The 17,715-nt window shown below is 30.6% G+C and overlaps 1 protein-coding gene across 1 annotated transcript; it reads left to right on the top strand.

Annotated features, from left to right (window-relative positions):
* Positions 1 to 299: 299 nt before the first annotated feature.
* Positions 300 to 13,869, top strand: LOC122269971 (uncharacterized). The gene is made up of 4 exons (XM_087162208.1): positions 300 to 1,287; positions 1,525 to 3,451; positions 3,594 to 4,103; positions 12,519 to 13,869. The coding sequence occupies exons 1-4, from the start codon at positions 300 to 302 to the stop codon at positions 13,867 to 13,869; spliced, it is 4,776 nt and encodes a 1,591-aa protein (XP_087018334.1).
* Positions 13,870 to 17,715: the final 3,846 nt, after the last annotated feature.

Here is a 17,715-nt window from a genome sequence, read left to right as displayed (position 1 = left end):
TTTTTATCATGCTTAATTATTAAATTTAATTGTTAAACGTTTTGTGCGAAGTATTTTTCAGCCTAAGTGTATTAGTTATCTACAGCCCAAGACCTTTGGAAGAGAATACTAGGTGAAGGCAGAACAAGAAGCCGAAACAAGGTAAGATTCCTTGTTGATATATATTGAATCATTAGAAGTCCTTGTTTAGTATTCGTTATATGGCATCCCCTGCTGGGACGTAGCTAACTTTTTTAATTTGAGCACTTATTTAATTGAACTGAAAAATATAAATTTGCACTAAATTGAAAAAATAAACAATGGAGGAACGGGTAACAATTTTAAAGAAAAAAAGAGGTTTGCTTAGATCGTCTGTTACTAAAGCGCTGAATGTATTAGAAACTGAACTTAAAACAGAAGTGTCAGATATCAGTGTTTTAGAAGAGTGTTTGCATTTTCTTCTAAACAAAAATGAATCACTTGAATCGATTAACAAAGAATTAGAAGTTTTGTTTACACCAGAAGAGTTTGAAGACGAATATTTGAAATCGGAAGAGTACAGTGAAAAAGTTGTTCGTTGTAAATTCCGCGCTACAAAGAAAATTCAGGAATTAAACGAAAACATATCGATTGAAAAATCTAAAAATAAGGAATCCTTAGGACTTGATGAGTCTAGAAATTATAAAAGTGAACAAAAAGAAAGTATTCGAATTAAACTCCCCAAATTAAGCATTCCCAAATTTTACGGCGAGTTTAAACAATGGCTGACATTTTGGAACAGTTTTGAGTCGGCCATTCATAACAATGACACTCTCGATAAAATTGATAAGTTTAATTACTTAAAAGCTCATTTGGGTGGAACTGCCCTGAATACAATAGAAGGTTTTTCTATTTCTGAAGAAACATATGACACGGCAGTCAAATTATTGAAAGAAAGATTTGCTCGAACAGATATTCTTATTAACGCCCACATGAATAATATCATAAATATGCAACCATTAAAGAACTCACGAGATGTAATTTCTTTCCGAAAATTTTATGATAACATAAATACACAAATAAGAAGTTTAGAATCTTTAGGATTAGTCTGTAAAAATTACGGAAATGTTTTATGCCCCATTCTCATTAAAATTTTACCGCCTGATTTAGTCTTAGAATATAACAGACGGGAAAGTGAAACTGAATCAGATATAAAAGAACTTTTGAGCTTTCTCTCCAAGGAGTTAAATTCTAGAGAACGATCTGCAATAATGAATCATGCGGATGACCTTCGATCCCGCCGCTTCTCTGAATCATTTTCTACCAGCCGTAAGCAAAATATTCCCGATACTCGATTCAAATATAATAAATCAGAAAATAAAAATAAATTCATTTCCGCTTCAGAATTAATCTCTTCTGAAATAAATGAAAACATGAATAAAAAATTATGCGGTTTTTGCGACTCCTCAAAACATGAGAGTTCCGTATGTGAATATGCTAATGATTTATCCGTTGAAGAGAAAAAAGATATTTTGTTAAAGAAGGGGATTTGTTTCAAATGTTTAGAAAATAAAAGCCATATTGCACGCTTTTGCCGTTTTAAGGTTGTGTGCAGTAGATGCCAAGGTAAACATCAAACTGTCTTGTGCTTTTCTAAGTTTGACCGTGATATTAAAGATAAAAATAGTCCTAATTCTGAAGATAATGTACTAACGAATCAAACATCATCTGAAACTGTATATTTGCAAACATTGATTGTTCGTATACACAATAAAGGTAAAGAGCACTTTATCCGGGGAATTTATGATTCAGGTAGTCAAAAGAGTTACATTAGTAAATTTGTAGCTGAAAGAATGGGATTAGAAAAATTGGGTGAGGAAGAAATTACTCATGGACTTTTTGGAGGATCTCAATCAACAGAATTGCATAATCGATTCGCTTTGCAGTTAAGTAGTATCGATAGAAAATGTAGTTGTGAGTTAGTTGCTATGGATCAAAAGAAAATCTGTACGAATATTCCCAGGGCTAATAATTTTGAGTTGCTAAAAGATCTAGAGTCAAAGGGTATATTTTTGAGTGATATTTCCCCAAAAAGTAAGGAATGTTTACATGAAAGGAATTTGAACGAAATACATTTACTATTGGGGGCCGACGTTGCAAGAAAGCTTATAACAGATCGTATAGAACATCTCTCTTGTGGCTTAGTGGCAGTAAAGACCAATCTAGGGTGGACTGTAATGGGAAAGTCAACCAATCATGATAAATTTGATAGTTCGCTTTTGGTTCTATCCCTTCATGTTAATGATGCAAAAACCACAGATTTATGGGATTTAGATACATTGGGAATTGTTGATCCTTGTGAAAAACGATCTAGAGAAGAATTACAGGATCTTGCTCTAAAACACTTTAAAGAAACTGTAACGATGGATCATGACGGGAGGTATAAAGTTTGCCTTCCATGGTTAGATGGACACATACCTCTTGCCGATAATAAATCCTTGACAGAAAAAAGATTAAAGAACACGATAAAATCTTTAAAATCAATTGACAAACTTAAAGATTATGAAAGAATTTTTGATGAATGGGAATCTGAAGGGATTATTGAGAGAGTTGGCGAACCTGAAGCCTCTTCAACATTGAATGTTAGTTATTTACCACATAGGGCTGTATTTAAAGAACAATCTACTACGAAATGTAGACCCGTTTTTGACGGCTCTGCTCGCACTCGAAACTCTGTTTCCATTAATGACTGTATTGAAAAAGGCCCTAATTTAATTGAATTAATTCCCTCAGTTTTGAATCGCTTCAGGGTTGGAAAAATAGGAGTCATCGCTGATATTCGGAAAGCATTTTTGCAAATATCATTAGATGAGCGGGACAGAGACTATTTGCGTTTCATATGGTGGAAAGAAGGAGATCATAGAAAAGAGATCATTTATCGTCATTGCAGGGTTGTTTTTGGGATAAACTGTAGCCCGTTTCTTCTGGCTGCGACTCTAGACCATCACTTAGAACAAGCCCCTGCGCATCTTAAAGATCTAGCCACTAAACTAAAGAACTCGATGTATGTGGACAACTGCGTCACCAGTGTCGATTCTCCTCAAGAACTGGACTATTTTCGAAATGAATCTTGTAAACTACTCGCATCAGCCAAATTTGATCTTAGAGGATGGTGTAACAACAGATATTCCACTAGCATTGCTGAAAAGGACGAATTTCCATTTGAAACTTTGAATATAAAAGAAGTACCTGTGCTAGGCTTGCTATGGAATACAGAAGAAGATACTTTAACTTGTGATTTAAGAAAATTGGAATTTAAGGATGAACCTGTAACGAAAAGAAGTATTCTCTCATTAGCTCACAAGCTTTTTGATCCAATTGGATTTACTGCACCATTAACCTTGATTCCAAAGATAATTTTACAAGAATGCTGGAAAATCAAAGTTTCATGGGACTGTAAGTTGCCTGATAATATTGTTAAAGAGTTTCATAAGTGGAAAAAATCAACTTTTTGAGCTGCAAAACGTGAAAATACCCCGAAGATTGAGTGAGTTCACACTCCATTCAGGAAGTTTATCTTTGCATGTTTTCTGCGATGCTTGCAAAAAATCCTATGCCACCTGTGTTTTCCTTAGAGTTAAAGTTGAGAGCGATGTAACCTGTCAGTTAGTCCAGGCTCGATCCCGAGTAGCTCCGTTAAAGAACATAACTATCCCTCGTCTAGAGCTTTTGGCATGTTGCATTGGAGCAAGGTTAGCAGAATCCGTCAAAAAGGATCTGAAACTCGAAGATGTAGAAACTCACTACTGGACCGACTCTATGGATACCTTATATTGGATTAGAACTGACGTACCATGGGGTACATTTGTGGAAAATAGAGTCAGAGAAATCCGAAGATTATCTTGCCCCAATTCATGGAAATTTGTTCCTGGAAATAAAAACATCGCTGACTTACCATCACGTGGTTGCTCAGCAAAAACTCTTCTGCAGTCTGAATGGTGGAATGGTCCTGATTATCTAAAAGAACCTGAAAAAAGGTGGCAGAAGAGCGAAATATTGCCAAATATCGATACAATCAATGCAGAAAAAAGAAAGACTATAGTTACTGCTACTAACGTAAAGGAGAGTGAAAAATTTTACAACAAGTAGGGGAGAGTGGGGTCAATTGTAACAGGGTACGATTGTAACAGAGCAAAAATTTCGAGTGTCGGGTTCTAGATTTGGTTCCTAGGTGGCGCACAAGGTGTATTTAATAAATCTACATGTACAGTCCGCAAAAAAAAAAACGAATCACCCTGAATAACTTTCGTTCTAATGATCGGATTTTCACGAACTAAAAGTCAATCTTAATGGTTCCTGGGGGTGACCTCAAATATGCTAATTAATTAGTGCTAACTATTAATTAAGTTACGAAATCAGACACAAAAACGTACTTTCTCTGAATAAACATGCATTTTTTTTTACATATTTGGATTTTTAACCTTCAAAATATATGGGGTAGCCGCAATCTGGGAAATGTGGTCCCCATAGTTTGGTCAGGAGAGCGATTCAAAGTTCGTACCCCTTAATGTTAATTTCGCTTTTTGCGTTTTCAGTCATATTTTCAAAACTAATGAAGCAATTTAAAAAAAATTGCACCCACTCATAAAACTCATTTACCCAAAGATAATTTCATGCAAAAAATAATTTTTAATAATTATTTATTATTTTCTATTATTTAATTAAAGTGAGTATGAAAAAAAGTTGAATTATAAGGTATGAATTTTTTTATACCATTTTAATCAACATATTTTTCAATTGGAAAATCTGAAGTTTCAACTGTTTTTATTTATTAGAAGCTGAGAAAAATTAAAATTAATTATTTTTAAAAAAATAATTTGGCGACAATAAAGAAATAACTAATTGGGGCGATTAATATTAAAATGTGATAAACTTCGGAGAAACTTGACTTCGCGCGCGTAGCGTAAAATTTCATTCATATTTTTTTCGCTAATAATCGTTTGCTAATCTTTTTATTTTTATTTCTTTCACACTATAAAATACGATGTTTCTTTTTTAGTCATTTAATAATTTATTTGCAATTTAGTAAAGAATTTTGAATAAAAAACACTTTATTCAACAAATGTCTAGTTTTAAAAAAGAGTGCTTCTGATAGAATACACCAGATTGTGCTTATTTAATGTGATTATTTTTTATTTTTTTTATTTTGTTTTTCAATAACTGATACAATTCAATAATATACATACGTATGCATAGATTTGGAATAATATATTTATCAATTTCTTGAATATATATTTTATAAATATTAATAAAAATACGTAGTCAACATTTTTAAACATCTGTCACAACATCGCAAATTTCTCAACATCTTATAGGGTCAACTAAACAATGAAGGAACACTTAAGCTTAGCTTGCCTTTAAAAAAAATTCATAAAAATTTCAAAATTTGTAATTTTAGCTAAATGATGGTTTCGACATGTTTGTTATTAAATGCAAATTATGTAAAAAAAGTTAGATAACTTACATAATATTGTTTTAAGCTTTTGGTGGTTTAAATAATAAGTAGTAAGATGACCAAGTGAAGGAACAGTTCTTACCAGTGAATAAACACTAAATTTTCCAGAGAATGAACACTTAATTTTGATAATGTTTGATGCTCGTTAGGAATCCATAGGCCACACAAATGTCTAAAAACAAGATTTTTCTTGGAATTACGACATATAACCATAGTTAATGTGGAAAATTTTACTTTTTTTTCAGTCATGGAATGGAAAGTAAAATATGTTTGAATACATAATTTTAAAAAAATGTTTTTCATTTTTTTCTCACAGTTTAATAGTCCGTTCTAAATTATGAATATTTATCATTGTGTAATCTGATGATGTTTTTATTATTATTATAATTCGATCATTTTTTTGTTTAATCTTTTCCTCATATTTTTTAAGCTTTTTTTTAAATCTTTTTAAGTATTTTTTTTCTCTTCGTCATAAGTAATTTATTTCTTTTTCTTTTGATTTAACCTTCCTCTTTTTTCCAAATTTTTGGCCAATGTAAATGTATCTTTGAAATTTCTTTTGATTTTCCAGTTCCATTTCCAGAATTCCTCACTGGATAATAAATGAGAAAAAGGAGTTTCGAAGTTTGAGTAAAACCCATCTCTCATTGACTTATATCTAGTAGTTACTTATGAAACCAATCGTTTTTGCAACTAACAATGCCTCAAGAGGACTTATCTCAAAATCGGTTTTCAAGATACTTTCATTATTAATGTTAGTTGTCTCAGCTTCAGAGCCAAAATTTGATTATACAATTGTTCTTTTTGAAATAAATTCTTCAATATTGAGAAAAGCGCAGGCTATTGGATATTTGGGAGATTAAACTTTTCTGTCAATGTTCCTTTAAAAATTTGCAACATAACTTGTGAGATTTCCTTCTCAAGCTTCTGAAGAAATAGCGCATCGTTACTCTCGAAGCATGTGTTTTGTTGATAAGTTGTCTTGCTCATTAACTCTTGGTGTCTGTTTTCCATGCATTTGTTACAGTCAACGTTTTCTACATCGAATGAAAAAATATCGCATTTCATAAAAGCATTTTAACTTCATCAGTTGATGCCTCAAATCTTATTTAAAAATGGATGTAAAATTTTCAAGACATATTGTTTTACAATTCTTTTGTTTTCAAAATCTAACGAGATTTCCAAGAATTACGTAGAAAACTAAACCAGAAAATTTGTTTTGAGGAACAAAACTTGCTCCGTTTCAAATTGATATGAGATTTATACCTATCCAGAAGAAGCAAAATTAGGAATTTGATTGCATTTTTAATTAGCCATGGGTAGAAACATTTGCAATATATTTGTAAAATGTTGCTGCGGTCATCGTTTCATTTCATGAATAGCTTTTTCCAATGAAATGTGTAGCAGGGACTGATTCTGTAATATCTCTACGAATTCTTCTGTAAGGAAAAACTACCAATGGAGGTACTTTTTCTTTCCTAGGTACTTTAGAATATAAATCCTTATAATTTTTAAGGCCGCAGATTTTTTCCGTTTAAGGGCAGTATTCAACTCTTGTTTCATTCGCATTGTAAATGCAATCACTTTATAAAAGGATGCCAGGGCTATTTCCCTCCTAAAGATTCTCTGAAGTTCTTAAAACCAGTGTTTCGAATATTATTCTCTAAGGGAAGTTTTGCCTTTTGAAATTATCTTCGCATTGCACTGAGTTATCGGTGGATGTCACCTTAAGAAAACTTCACCCATTTTTCACCTGGATAATTGTCTTTAAATGGATTTTTCCTACCAGTTCCCGTTAGGACATTAAAGACGGCAATAGGATAATAATTTAGCTAATTATTGGCACAAAATCCTGCAAAGATTCCATTCAAGCTTTTATTATTATATTTAGTTGTTATATTTAGTTAATAAACATAGTTTATTAAGGAGTCTAAGATATGATGTAATAACTAATCACTACATTTATAAAGATAAATAATAAATTAATTATTATTATAATTCTTTAAATAAATTTAGGAATTAAATTTGCATATTTAAATGAAATAGTTATAGGAACTATTCATACAACATTTAACTGAATTTTAGGAGTCCTCTATGTCGCTGAACTACTAATTATCCAAGTAAAATCATATTTCACACATACTATTCATTCACTGGGAAATCTATTCTCAGTGAAGGAACATGCCTGTTCCTTCACTGGTTAGAAGTTGTTTTTTTTTTATTTTTAACATAATTTTGATTTATAATATGACAAAAGGTACAAGAAAATTAAAATTTTTCTTTTATTTTCATTAACTTGAAAAAATCCCAGTAAAGGAACACTTGTTTATACATTGGTTTTTCATCGTTCTGTAATCCAGTTAATAAACACCCCCTAATCTCAGTACTTGCTTATGTTATGATGCTTAAAATAAATAAAACGTAACTTCAATGACCATATTTTGAATTCTTTTTTTCACAATGAAAAGAAAAAGCATTATTATATGCAATTAATTGTAGTTTAAACGGATAACAACAAACACTGACCTTATAATTTTGTCAAAGAAACAAGGCGTTGAACAGATACTAACAAATTCATAACTTTTTCCAGAGAAGACTCAAAGACCAGATAACTAAATGCATTGTTAAAGGACTTCCTATTGTTAGGTAGTAAGCTACTCTTACCAATCAATCTAAATTAAAACGTTTAAAATCTTATTTCTAAGAAATATCTATGAAATGCTCCTTCATTTTTTGGTTTACCCTATATCATCCTAATCTTAAAAGAAATTTCCGGAAGTGTATCGCAGAACTATTTTACCAACTATTTAATAAAATTTTAACATTTTAAAATTCTTATTCTTTTCCATTTTACGTTTATTATTTCTGCATTAATATACTAATAACTTTTTTAGAACTTTAATTTAGACTTTCTTTAATTTAGGTTTCCTTTTCAAATTATAGTCAAGTTTTTTTTAAAGAATTATTGTCTGCTAGCTAAGAATAAAACCTTGTTAAGAAATTAAAAACATTCAGCTGTTTAAAATTATTTAATGCAAAACAGCTGATTATTTACTAAGCATACTATTTTTTTTGAAAAAAGAGTATAAATTATTGATTGTCTTTTTTTTTTTGTTTCTCGCGACTTCAACATAGATTATCTAAAATAGTTTTGATGTTTTATAAGTCACTATAAAGAGGATAAAGATACCGAACATAAAAAGCTATGGAATACGTAACCAATTTTTTTAGTGTCTTAAAATATCTCAGTATCTTAAATGTCGTCCTACTATCTTAGTTGTGAAATTAAATTTTTAATTATCTGGCCACGTGTGATTCACTAATTATTTCATTATATCTTTTACTCTTTATGATACCAAGTAGATTTTTTTTTCTGATAATATACTAAACTATTTTGTTTAATTTTTTACTTTAGCATGATTTCCAAGATATTATTGTAGTATAATTAGTTATCAGGAAAATGCCTTATTTTGTTAAGCAGGAAATACTAAAAATTGAAATTTGTAAGGATTCCGAAGCTGTGCCAATTTTAGAGTCATCTGATTTTTAAAAAAAATGCTATAAAAAATACACAATTTCCGTACTTCTTTTAATTAAAAAAATTTTAAAAAAAACGTGGCAAGTAGGCTAACATACTTTTTACAGAAACTGTGAAAACTAATTTTTCCTATATTTCGTCAAAAGAGTATAAGAATGATATTGCTCCAAGGGACCTACTCAATAATTTCGCTATTTCCAGAATGAAATCTGTTTGATCGAAACATATTATTCCTTGAAGATTAAAACGAGGGAAAAATTAACTTTTATTATTTATCCATTCCATTTATTTAATGATAGCGGTATTAAGGTTAAGGATATGCGTCGGAAGCTCCGTTTATTATTATACTATAAATGCATTAAATCATGTAGCTTGAATAATTTATTTTAAGTAAATTATTTAATAATTTTAAGCAAATAAGGGTGTAAAAATAAACTCGATCGAAATACTCCGAAAGTATACCCTGAAATATAGGTAGAATAAACTTTGGAATCGATATATAAAAAATACCTTTTCAAACAACTTCGAGTAGGACGGAAACGCTAGCTTGTTTAAAAAAGTTGTCCTTGTTACTATTTAATTTCGATTCCTGGTACTAGGGGACATTTCATTTTCACATTCGACTTTTGAAATTTCAATTGTAAACGGAATTTTTTTATGACCCTAAACTAAAATGTTAAGGCTTGCTGCAAAAAAAAAAAAAATTTTTTTTTTATTGCATTAATTTTTTTACAAAGTAGTGAATTATTATTTTTTCAATCTAAGAACCTGTGCCTATAACATATGTAAAACTTATTTTAATATCGAGTGAAATAATTTAATATGTTGTGTAACTAAATGGATAATCCCAAGAAACTGAATCGAAAATATAAAAACTTCATTGATTTAAAAAAATAATAGATGATAATAAAAATAGACATGTTTTGAGCGTCCAATAATAAAAGTCACAAGTTATCCAAGCCTGACAAGTCTTGAGAATGAGCGATTATATTTGAAAACTCGAAACATGTCGACTTTTACTTCCCTCTTCATATGTTTTGAAGCCAGTTGAGTTTTTATCGTCAATTATACTGTTTTACATTTGGGTCTTGATCATTATTTTGATAAGGATTTTACACTAGTTAAAGTAAACATATGCATTTTAATATTTTATCAGGATTCATATGGTCTTTAAAAATGTAAGAACATCAATATTGTAAAAGTTATTTTTAACTTAAAAATTAACATTTTGACACCAGATATTTTGAGTTAATGAAATTAAATATTTTATCTCTTAAGTTTTTGTGCCCCCATTTCAGTATCTTAAGGATCTTACGAGCTCTGTTTAAAAAGAGATCATCAGATATATATAAGAACGCAAAAATAACCATAGTAGCAGTATTTGTTGGTAAATGTAGCTTATCGTAATTGAAGAATATGCTGTGCGACATTTTATGGTGAATTTGCGAACGTATAAGTTTCAGAATGTATCGAAACATGAGGATGCTATTTGCTAATCATCTTTATCCAAAGGAAACTATGTAACCTAAATATCTAGTAGAATGAAGCGATTTTTTAAGCAATGAATCCTACAATTTGCAACATATTATTTCAATATCTTATTCTTAAACATAACATATTTCAATATTTTTAAAATGCCACTAAACATTCAGCAATTCCTTGAGTTATAGAAAAAAGAAATATCGTAAATTATAGAAAGCCTTGTGAATGTGCATTAGAATTATTATAGAATCTACATTTTATTTTTCAAGCACTTTTTTTTTCTTCAAATTTTCTTGCCTAGAAGACTCGATTAAAACTGTAAAAATGATTATCCCTAAAATTTTGTATATAGCTATAATAAGTTATGCTCATTTTATTTTAGTATAAAATCCTCGAATAAATATAGTAAAAACAGTGTAATCTAAACAATATCAGATAAAAAGTTCATGTATTTAAATTCTAAAAACTATCATAAATAATTTATAAATCGATTCAAATTTACTTTTCAAAGGAGATTAAAATAATTTTTTTTTTGATTTTTGGACAGAAATCCCCTAAAAAAATTGTTTATGGCCTGGAAACTTCGAGATATTTTCTATTAACAATAAATTAAGCCCCTCCGAGCAATCACTGAACATTATTTGAATTTTTTTACTATCAGAGTTTGGTTGCGTAGCAACCTAGTAAAATTAAGCACTCCTCTTTTGAATTAGTCAATGGGTTACCTTAAAATATTTATTTGCGCAGGCTACTTTTTTTGGCGGTTTTCTGGACTATCGCCAAATATATAAACATTCATTGCGGCCCAATTTACCACCCAATTTTTTTAAAATTTTGTCTACCCCCACTAATTCAAGGGTCTAGATTCCAAATATGTAAAAAAAAATATATGTTTATTCAGAGAAAGTACGTTTTTGTGTCTGATTTCGTAACTTAATTAATAGTTAGCACTAATTAATTAACATATTTGAGGTCACCCCCAGGAACCATTAAGATTGACACTTAGTTCGTGAAAATCCGATCATTAGAACGAAAGTTATTCAGGGTGATTCGTTTTTTTTTTTTGCGGACTGTACACCCCTGATGGCAACCATTTTTATGTACTTTTGAAGGAGTTACATCACAAAAGATATTTTCACGCCACGCAAGTACTTTTTTGGTATTAGAATATTATATTGTAACAAAGTAATTTTGTTTAAACAAATAAAAATTAGTAACCGAATATGTAAGAGGACACTTTAATTAACATTTCAATGAAAAAAAAGATTAGTTTTGCTAATTAACTAGCATTGTTTTTAACAAATGAAGCTGAAATGGAGTCTTGGGGACAATTGTAACAATAAGTAAAGGGACGATTGTAACAGCTGAAAATAAATAATCCTATGTTTACAAACCATTACTTAACTCTTTAAGAACCACCAATAGTTTCCTATATCATTTATAATATGTTGCATGTGCATTATTTTATTTGTCACCTTTCACAGAATAAATTAAAATTTTTAACCCCTTAAAGTTAAAAGTTTAACCCTTTAGGTTTCTGCTCATTATTATTTTTACTCCTAAAATATCACTACTATTTTGATCAATAAAAATATATATCACAACTATGATAATATGTATAATTAACTATGTTTCAGTTGAATTTATGAACTGTTACAATTGACCCCGTAAGTGGGGACAATTGTAACAACTGCGCGACTGTCAAAAATTGTTAATAACTAATATAATAATATTTAAAATCAGGTATTTATTTTTTTTCTAGTAGAGGATAGTCTACTTTACTCGTCTGTCAATTAATACTAATAATATATTGGATTTTTTGTTAGTTAAAAATAGTTAAGTAAAAAATGTTACAATTGACCCCACTCTCCCCTACTCATCTTATTTGAAATTGTTGAGAATAACCGGATGGATTTTTCGATTCACTGAAAATTCAAAGAAAAGAGAAAATTACAGAATCATTGGAGAACTCAACAATAAAGAATTGAAAAATGCTGAGAAAATAATTCTGAAATGTGTCCAAAGGGATGCTTTTGCCAACGATGGAAATAAGAGACTGAATTCTTTGAAAACAATTATTGATGATGAAGGACTGATCAGAATTAAAACTAAAGTATTTATGAGAGAAGATGATTTCAAATTTCGTCTTCCAATAGTTCTTCCCTCAGATTATACTGTGGTTAAAAATCTGATTTATTGGAAGCATAAGCAATTAGGACATTGTGGAATTCAGTTACTGATGTCTACATTACGTGAAGAATTTTGGATCTTGAAAAGTCGAAAAACTATAAGAAATGCCATAAAATCTTGTGTCATCTGCAAACGTTTTCATTCTAAACCTCCCAATGTACCAGATGGTCTTTTGCCAGCAGATAGAGTGAAGGATGCAGCCATCTTTGAAATTGTAGGTGCTGACCTGGCTGGTCCCCTCATTCTGAAAGATGGTCAAAAAACTTGGATCTTGATGGTGACTTGTGCTATATTTAGGGCTGTTCACTTAGAACTCTTATCATCCCTCTCTACTGAAAACTTAATTTTGGGACTTAGAAGATTTATCTCACGAAGGGGAAGACCGTCAGTTGTCTACACAGATAATGGAACTAATTTCGTTGGAACACAGAACCTTCTAAAAAGCATTGATTGGGAAAAGCTAAAAACTGAATCCAATCTGTCATCAATTACCTGGAATTTCATACCCCCGTCTGCCCCCTGGTATGGGGGATTTTGGGAACGTTTAATTGGCATGATGAAGAGAATCCTAAGAAAGGTTCTGGGTAGAACATCATTGAATTACGAGGAAATGGTAACAGTTCTCTGTGACTGTGAGAGTGTAATGAATTCACGCCCCCTGACTTATGTGTCCGATGATGCGGAGGAGCTATCACCAATAACACCAATGATGTTCCTTCAAGAAATAAGACAGGTGGGTGTTGCAGATTTCGATATTTTAGATCAAGAAAAATTCAAAAAACGACTTGCATACAGAAATGAAATCTGTCAAAATCTTCGAAAGAGATTCAGAACGGAATATCTTGGTCAACTTCGAGAAACTTCTTCAAAGACCAAAACTTCAGAAGCTCTGCAAGTTGGGGACATTGTGATAATTTGGAATGACAATGTAAGCAGAATTCAGTGGCCTCTCGGACGTATTTTAAAGATTTTGCCAAGTAAAGATGGACATGCCCGAACTGCTAAGTTGCAAACCAAATCCGGAATCATAATCCGTCCTTTGAAAAAACTTTGTCCTCTTGAAGTCAACAAAACAACTGAAGAAAAATTGACGGAACAACTAAAGAAGCAAGCTCCACCTCATTGTGCGCCTCTGCAAACTCGTGCTGGAAGACAAGTGCGTGTTCCTGATCGATTTGAACCCTGATGCTGTGACTTTTTCCTTTTTTTTTTGAGTTCAGCTAGTCACTCTACTGAACTCAAGGAGGGGAGTGTTGAGAATGCCTCGATCCCCCCTAGCGGACAAATACAGAAACATTCAATTACGAACTTTTTCTCCACGAGCGTGGTATAGCTTAGAATTTGTAATGAACAACGTACAACTCTTTTCATCTGTATATAGCTTTCCCTTTTTTATCATGCTTAATTATTAAATTTAATTGTTAAACGTTTTGTGCGAAGTATTTTTCAGCCTAAGTGTATTAGTTATCTACAGCCCAAGACCTTTGGAAGAGAATACTAGGTGAAGGCAGAACAAGAAGCCGAAACAAGGTAAGATTCCTTGTTGATATATATTGAATCATTAGAAGTCCTTGTTTAGTATTCGTTATAGAGATAGTCGTGTCCCAATGCGTTAGGCAGCAATGGACTTTGTATATGGAAATATTTGTTTCTAGCAAAAATAAAATGAGTTGATTATAGAACAAACCTTCTTCTACCTTTTTCTGAAATGAAATTGAATGTACATTAATGAAATTGAACGTTGTACAGAATATACTTTCGTTTCGCAACATATAAAATAAATATAAAAAAAAAATTAAGATTGCTGTAACAATCCAATGTAGGACTGGAGGGTCATGGATAAAAAGGATCTAAAATTTGGTGACTTACTGCATGATTGTGGTAATGACGTCAAAATTATTTACATTCTAGACAATCTAATACTTATCTATTTGAAGCTAGGCGGGCTTCAAACCATCACTGGGGATCAAAACCCGGTTCTTCACAATGGCACTTCAGTGTCGTAATCAATGAGTCATCGAGGCTCTTAAATAAATCTCGGTATTTTTATTTTTTATTTATTTTTTGGATCTTGATGGATTAAGGTTAAGTGACAATATTTGAGTTTTTTTAGAATAGAAGAAAGTTGCAAGTGTATTTGGCTACAAATAGTCGATGAGAAACCTTAAAAAAATTTAACAGCTAATTAAAACGCCAAGAGTGCGAATGCTATGGTGAAAACAATTTAAATGAGGCTTGGAGATCATCAATCGAAAGTTTGTGGTTAAGAATTAAAAAGAAAGAAATGACATTTAGTTTCGGTTGTCAGTGTATAAATTTAGAAGCTAATTCATTTTAATTCATTAAAATGCTACTTAATCACTCAGATCTTTATATGATAAATAGCATTGAAGAATTTTGTTAAATGTGCATTATAAAAAAAAAAACTTCTTGATAATTTTTTTTGAATTGTCAATTTTTAATTATCTAATGCTAGTAGCAAATCAATTATGAAAAAAAATATCAATAAGTAAGCTCTCTTGAAAAAAATACAGGTTAACGTAACTATATATTTAAAAATGTGAATGATAATCCACGGAGAATATTATATAGTCAGTAGCAATGGCAACACCACGTAGTGTAACGTGCGATTTATGCTAACTACAGCAACTTAAAAAAGAAAAAAGGAATCAATGCCGTAAATTAATAAAGAAAAAAAATATTTCAATAAGTTAGCTCTCTTAAAAAAATATTACCCATAAAATAAACTCTCGTAGCAAGACTGTAAAGAGAGCGTAACACGGTTCCTAAAAAATAGGCACTACATAAATATCTCTTCCCGGCGTTTATACCAAACTTCATTCTTCGTATTTTATGTGATACTTAAGTACCGAAGAAAGTGTAAACGTATTGGTAAGTGCACCCCACTCTAAACTTCCTCAAGATTTCTCCCTGAAATACGAGGAAATGATTTCCCCCCTTATTGAGTTTGCGAGGCCCCTGTCAAGGGAGAGGAAATAAGAAAAGGGGACATCCCGTTTATCTGAATAGGGGGGAGTTGGATTGAAAAATCAAGCTGTTATGAAACCTGGATTTTTGAGGTTCGTTTCCGGCAAATCGAAATGGAAATTTATGGAGCTATCAAAGGAATATGTTCACTTTCACTCCACTGTATTTGCTTGTGATGGTTATTAGTTCAAAAAATAGTTGAACAATGGATGTTTGAATTGAACCAATAGTTTTCCATACCTAAAAAATGCGCTTTTTGAATTGATTTTCTTAAAATACTTAAAAACTGCTTTTAATATCTATATCTTCTTGTTTAAAGATGAAGATTGGAAAAGCACTGTTTCATAATATAAGGGTTTACTTGTTTAAAAAAAATGATGATGATAAAAGTTGATATGCTTCGAGCACTCAAAACTAGGCAACAATTCTCAAGATTTGCTGGAAGTCCAACCTATTGCTTGACGACAAGACAGGTTTTAATTGTTCTCTGATTTCTGCGAACCGAGTTTATGAGCATAAAAAGATATATTAGTGCTGTATAGTAAAATGTCCTGTCTTGAAAATGGGTGTCTATTTTTGCGCAATAGAAACATGTCGACTTCTAAAATCTTCATATGTTTGTTTTTGAAGAATATGAGGTTTTTATATTATTACGCATATCTTTCCACCTCGTTTGGACGATTGACACGTTTCAATTGTTTCCTAATTGTTACAAGCAACGTTTATAGAGAGAAAAATATATATTAGCGTAATATAGTACAATATCTCTCTATATAGTATCAACTCTTTGAGTTTAGCTAGTTCTGAGAATAGGTGTCTATTTTTGCCCGCTGGAATCATTGCCGACTTGTACAATCTGAATAAGTTTGTTTTTGAAGTTTTTATGCTATCAAGAATATTTTTCCACCTTATTTTTCTTTTCTTTCTTTCTTTTTTTTTTGAATTACTCATTAAAAAAAAATTAATTATATATTCCTTAAAAAAATAAGAAATAAATAAAATTAGCGACAATTTTTAAGACCACTAGAGAGCCATCTCATGCTTGACGACAAGACAGGTTTCAATTGTTTTCTGTTAAACCAAAGTTTATTGACTAAAAAAAAATAAAAAATGAAGCAAGAATGTTGTTATTATTTATATCAATTATGCTATGTTATTATTTTTATGTCATATTTTTCCACCTCAGTTTCTTGTGATTATTCATTTAAAAATACTGCTAATATATGTCCTTCAAGTCTTTTTTGTTCTAAAAGTTTTTTCTTTATACACGGCGAAAAAAAATTCTTTTATAGGTACGCTACGTATTATATATTTCTGATTAAAAAAATCAACATAATTCTTTTAATAAAAAACAAAATATACGATATTTAAATCATTCTTTTGTTTTCCCCCCGCTCATATGGTAACGATTTTCCCGAAATTCTGGTTTTCAGAATTATAGCTCTTATTACCTTATTACAATATTACCGAAATCATAGTTCTTACTTAGTAAGAAATACAAAACTGAAAAGTTAATTTAACCATGCCCTAAGGTATCATTATAAAATTGTAAAATTTTAGCATATTTACCAACTTTAATCATATATTATAAAACCATATTTCGTTATTAATCTTTCTAAAATCATTACCAAAGACCTTCAGTAAAAATTACCTTGATATTTGGCGTTCCAATAGAGTCATAAATATGGAGAATTTTACCAAGTTCTAGTAGTTTCGACCAATTTTTTTTCTCAGGCGACAAAAAATTAGGTTCAATTTTTACATGGTTCAATTTTTATCACATGTATTTTTCTATTCAAAATTAAGTCACTAAAGTAAGCAATTAAATTTATCTTTTCTTTAAATGCTAATTAAACTATTTCGGTTCGAAACTGACGAAATAAAAGCTGTAATATTATGAATTTATGTTATAAATTTAGATGCTTGAATTAATAAAAACAAATTTTTAATTAATGACATGTATTATAGTTAAAAATGGTGATTATTCAAGATTAAAAGCTTAGACTATCTAGATTACAGACCTAGACTATCTAGACAAATCAGA

Source organism: Parasteatoda tepidariorum, chromosome 4, assembly GCF_982258835.1.
Source record: "Parasteatoda tepidariorum strain Cologne lab strain chromosome 4, Ptep-v5.0, whole genome shotgun sequence".
In the NCBI taxonomy this organism is placed as follows: domain Eukaryota; kingdom Metazoa; phylum Arthropoda; class Arachnida; order Araneae; family Theridiidae; genus Parasteatoda; species Parasteatoda tepidariorum.
This window is presented reverse-complemented; position numbering and strand designations above follow the sequence as displayed.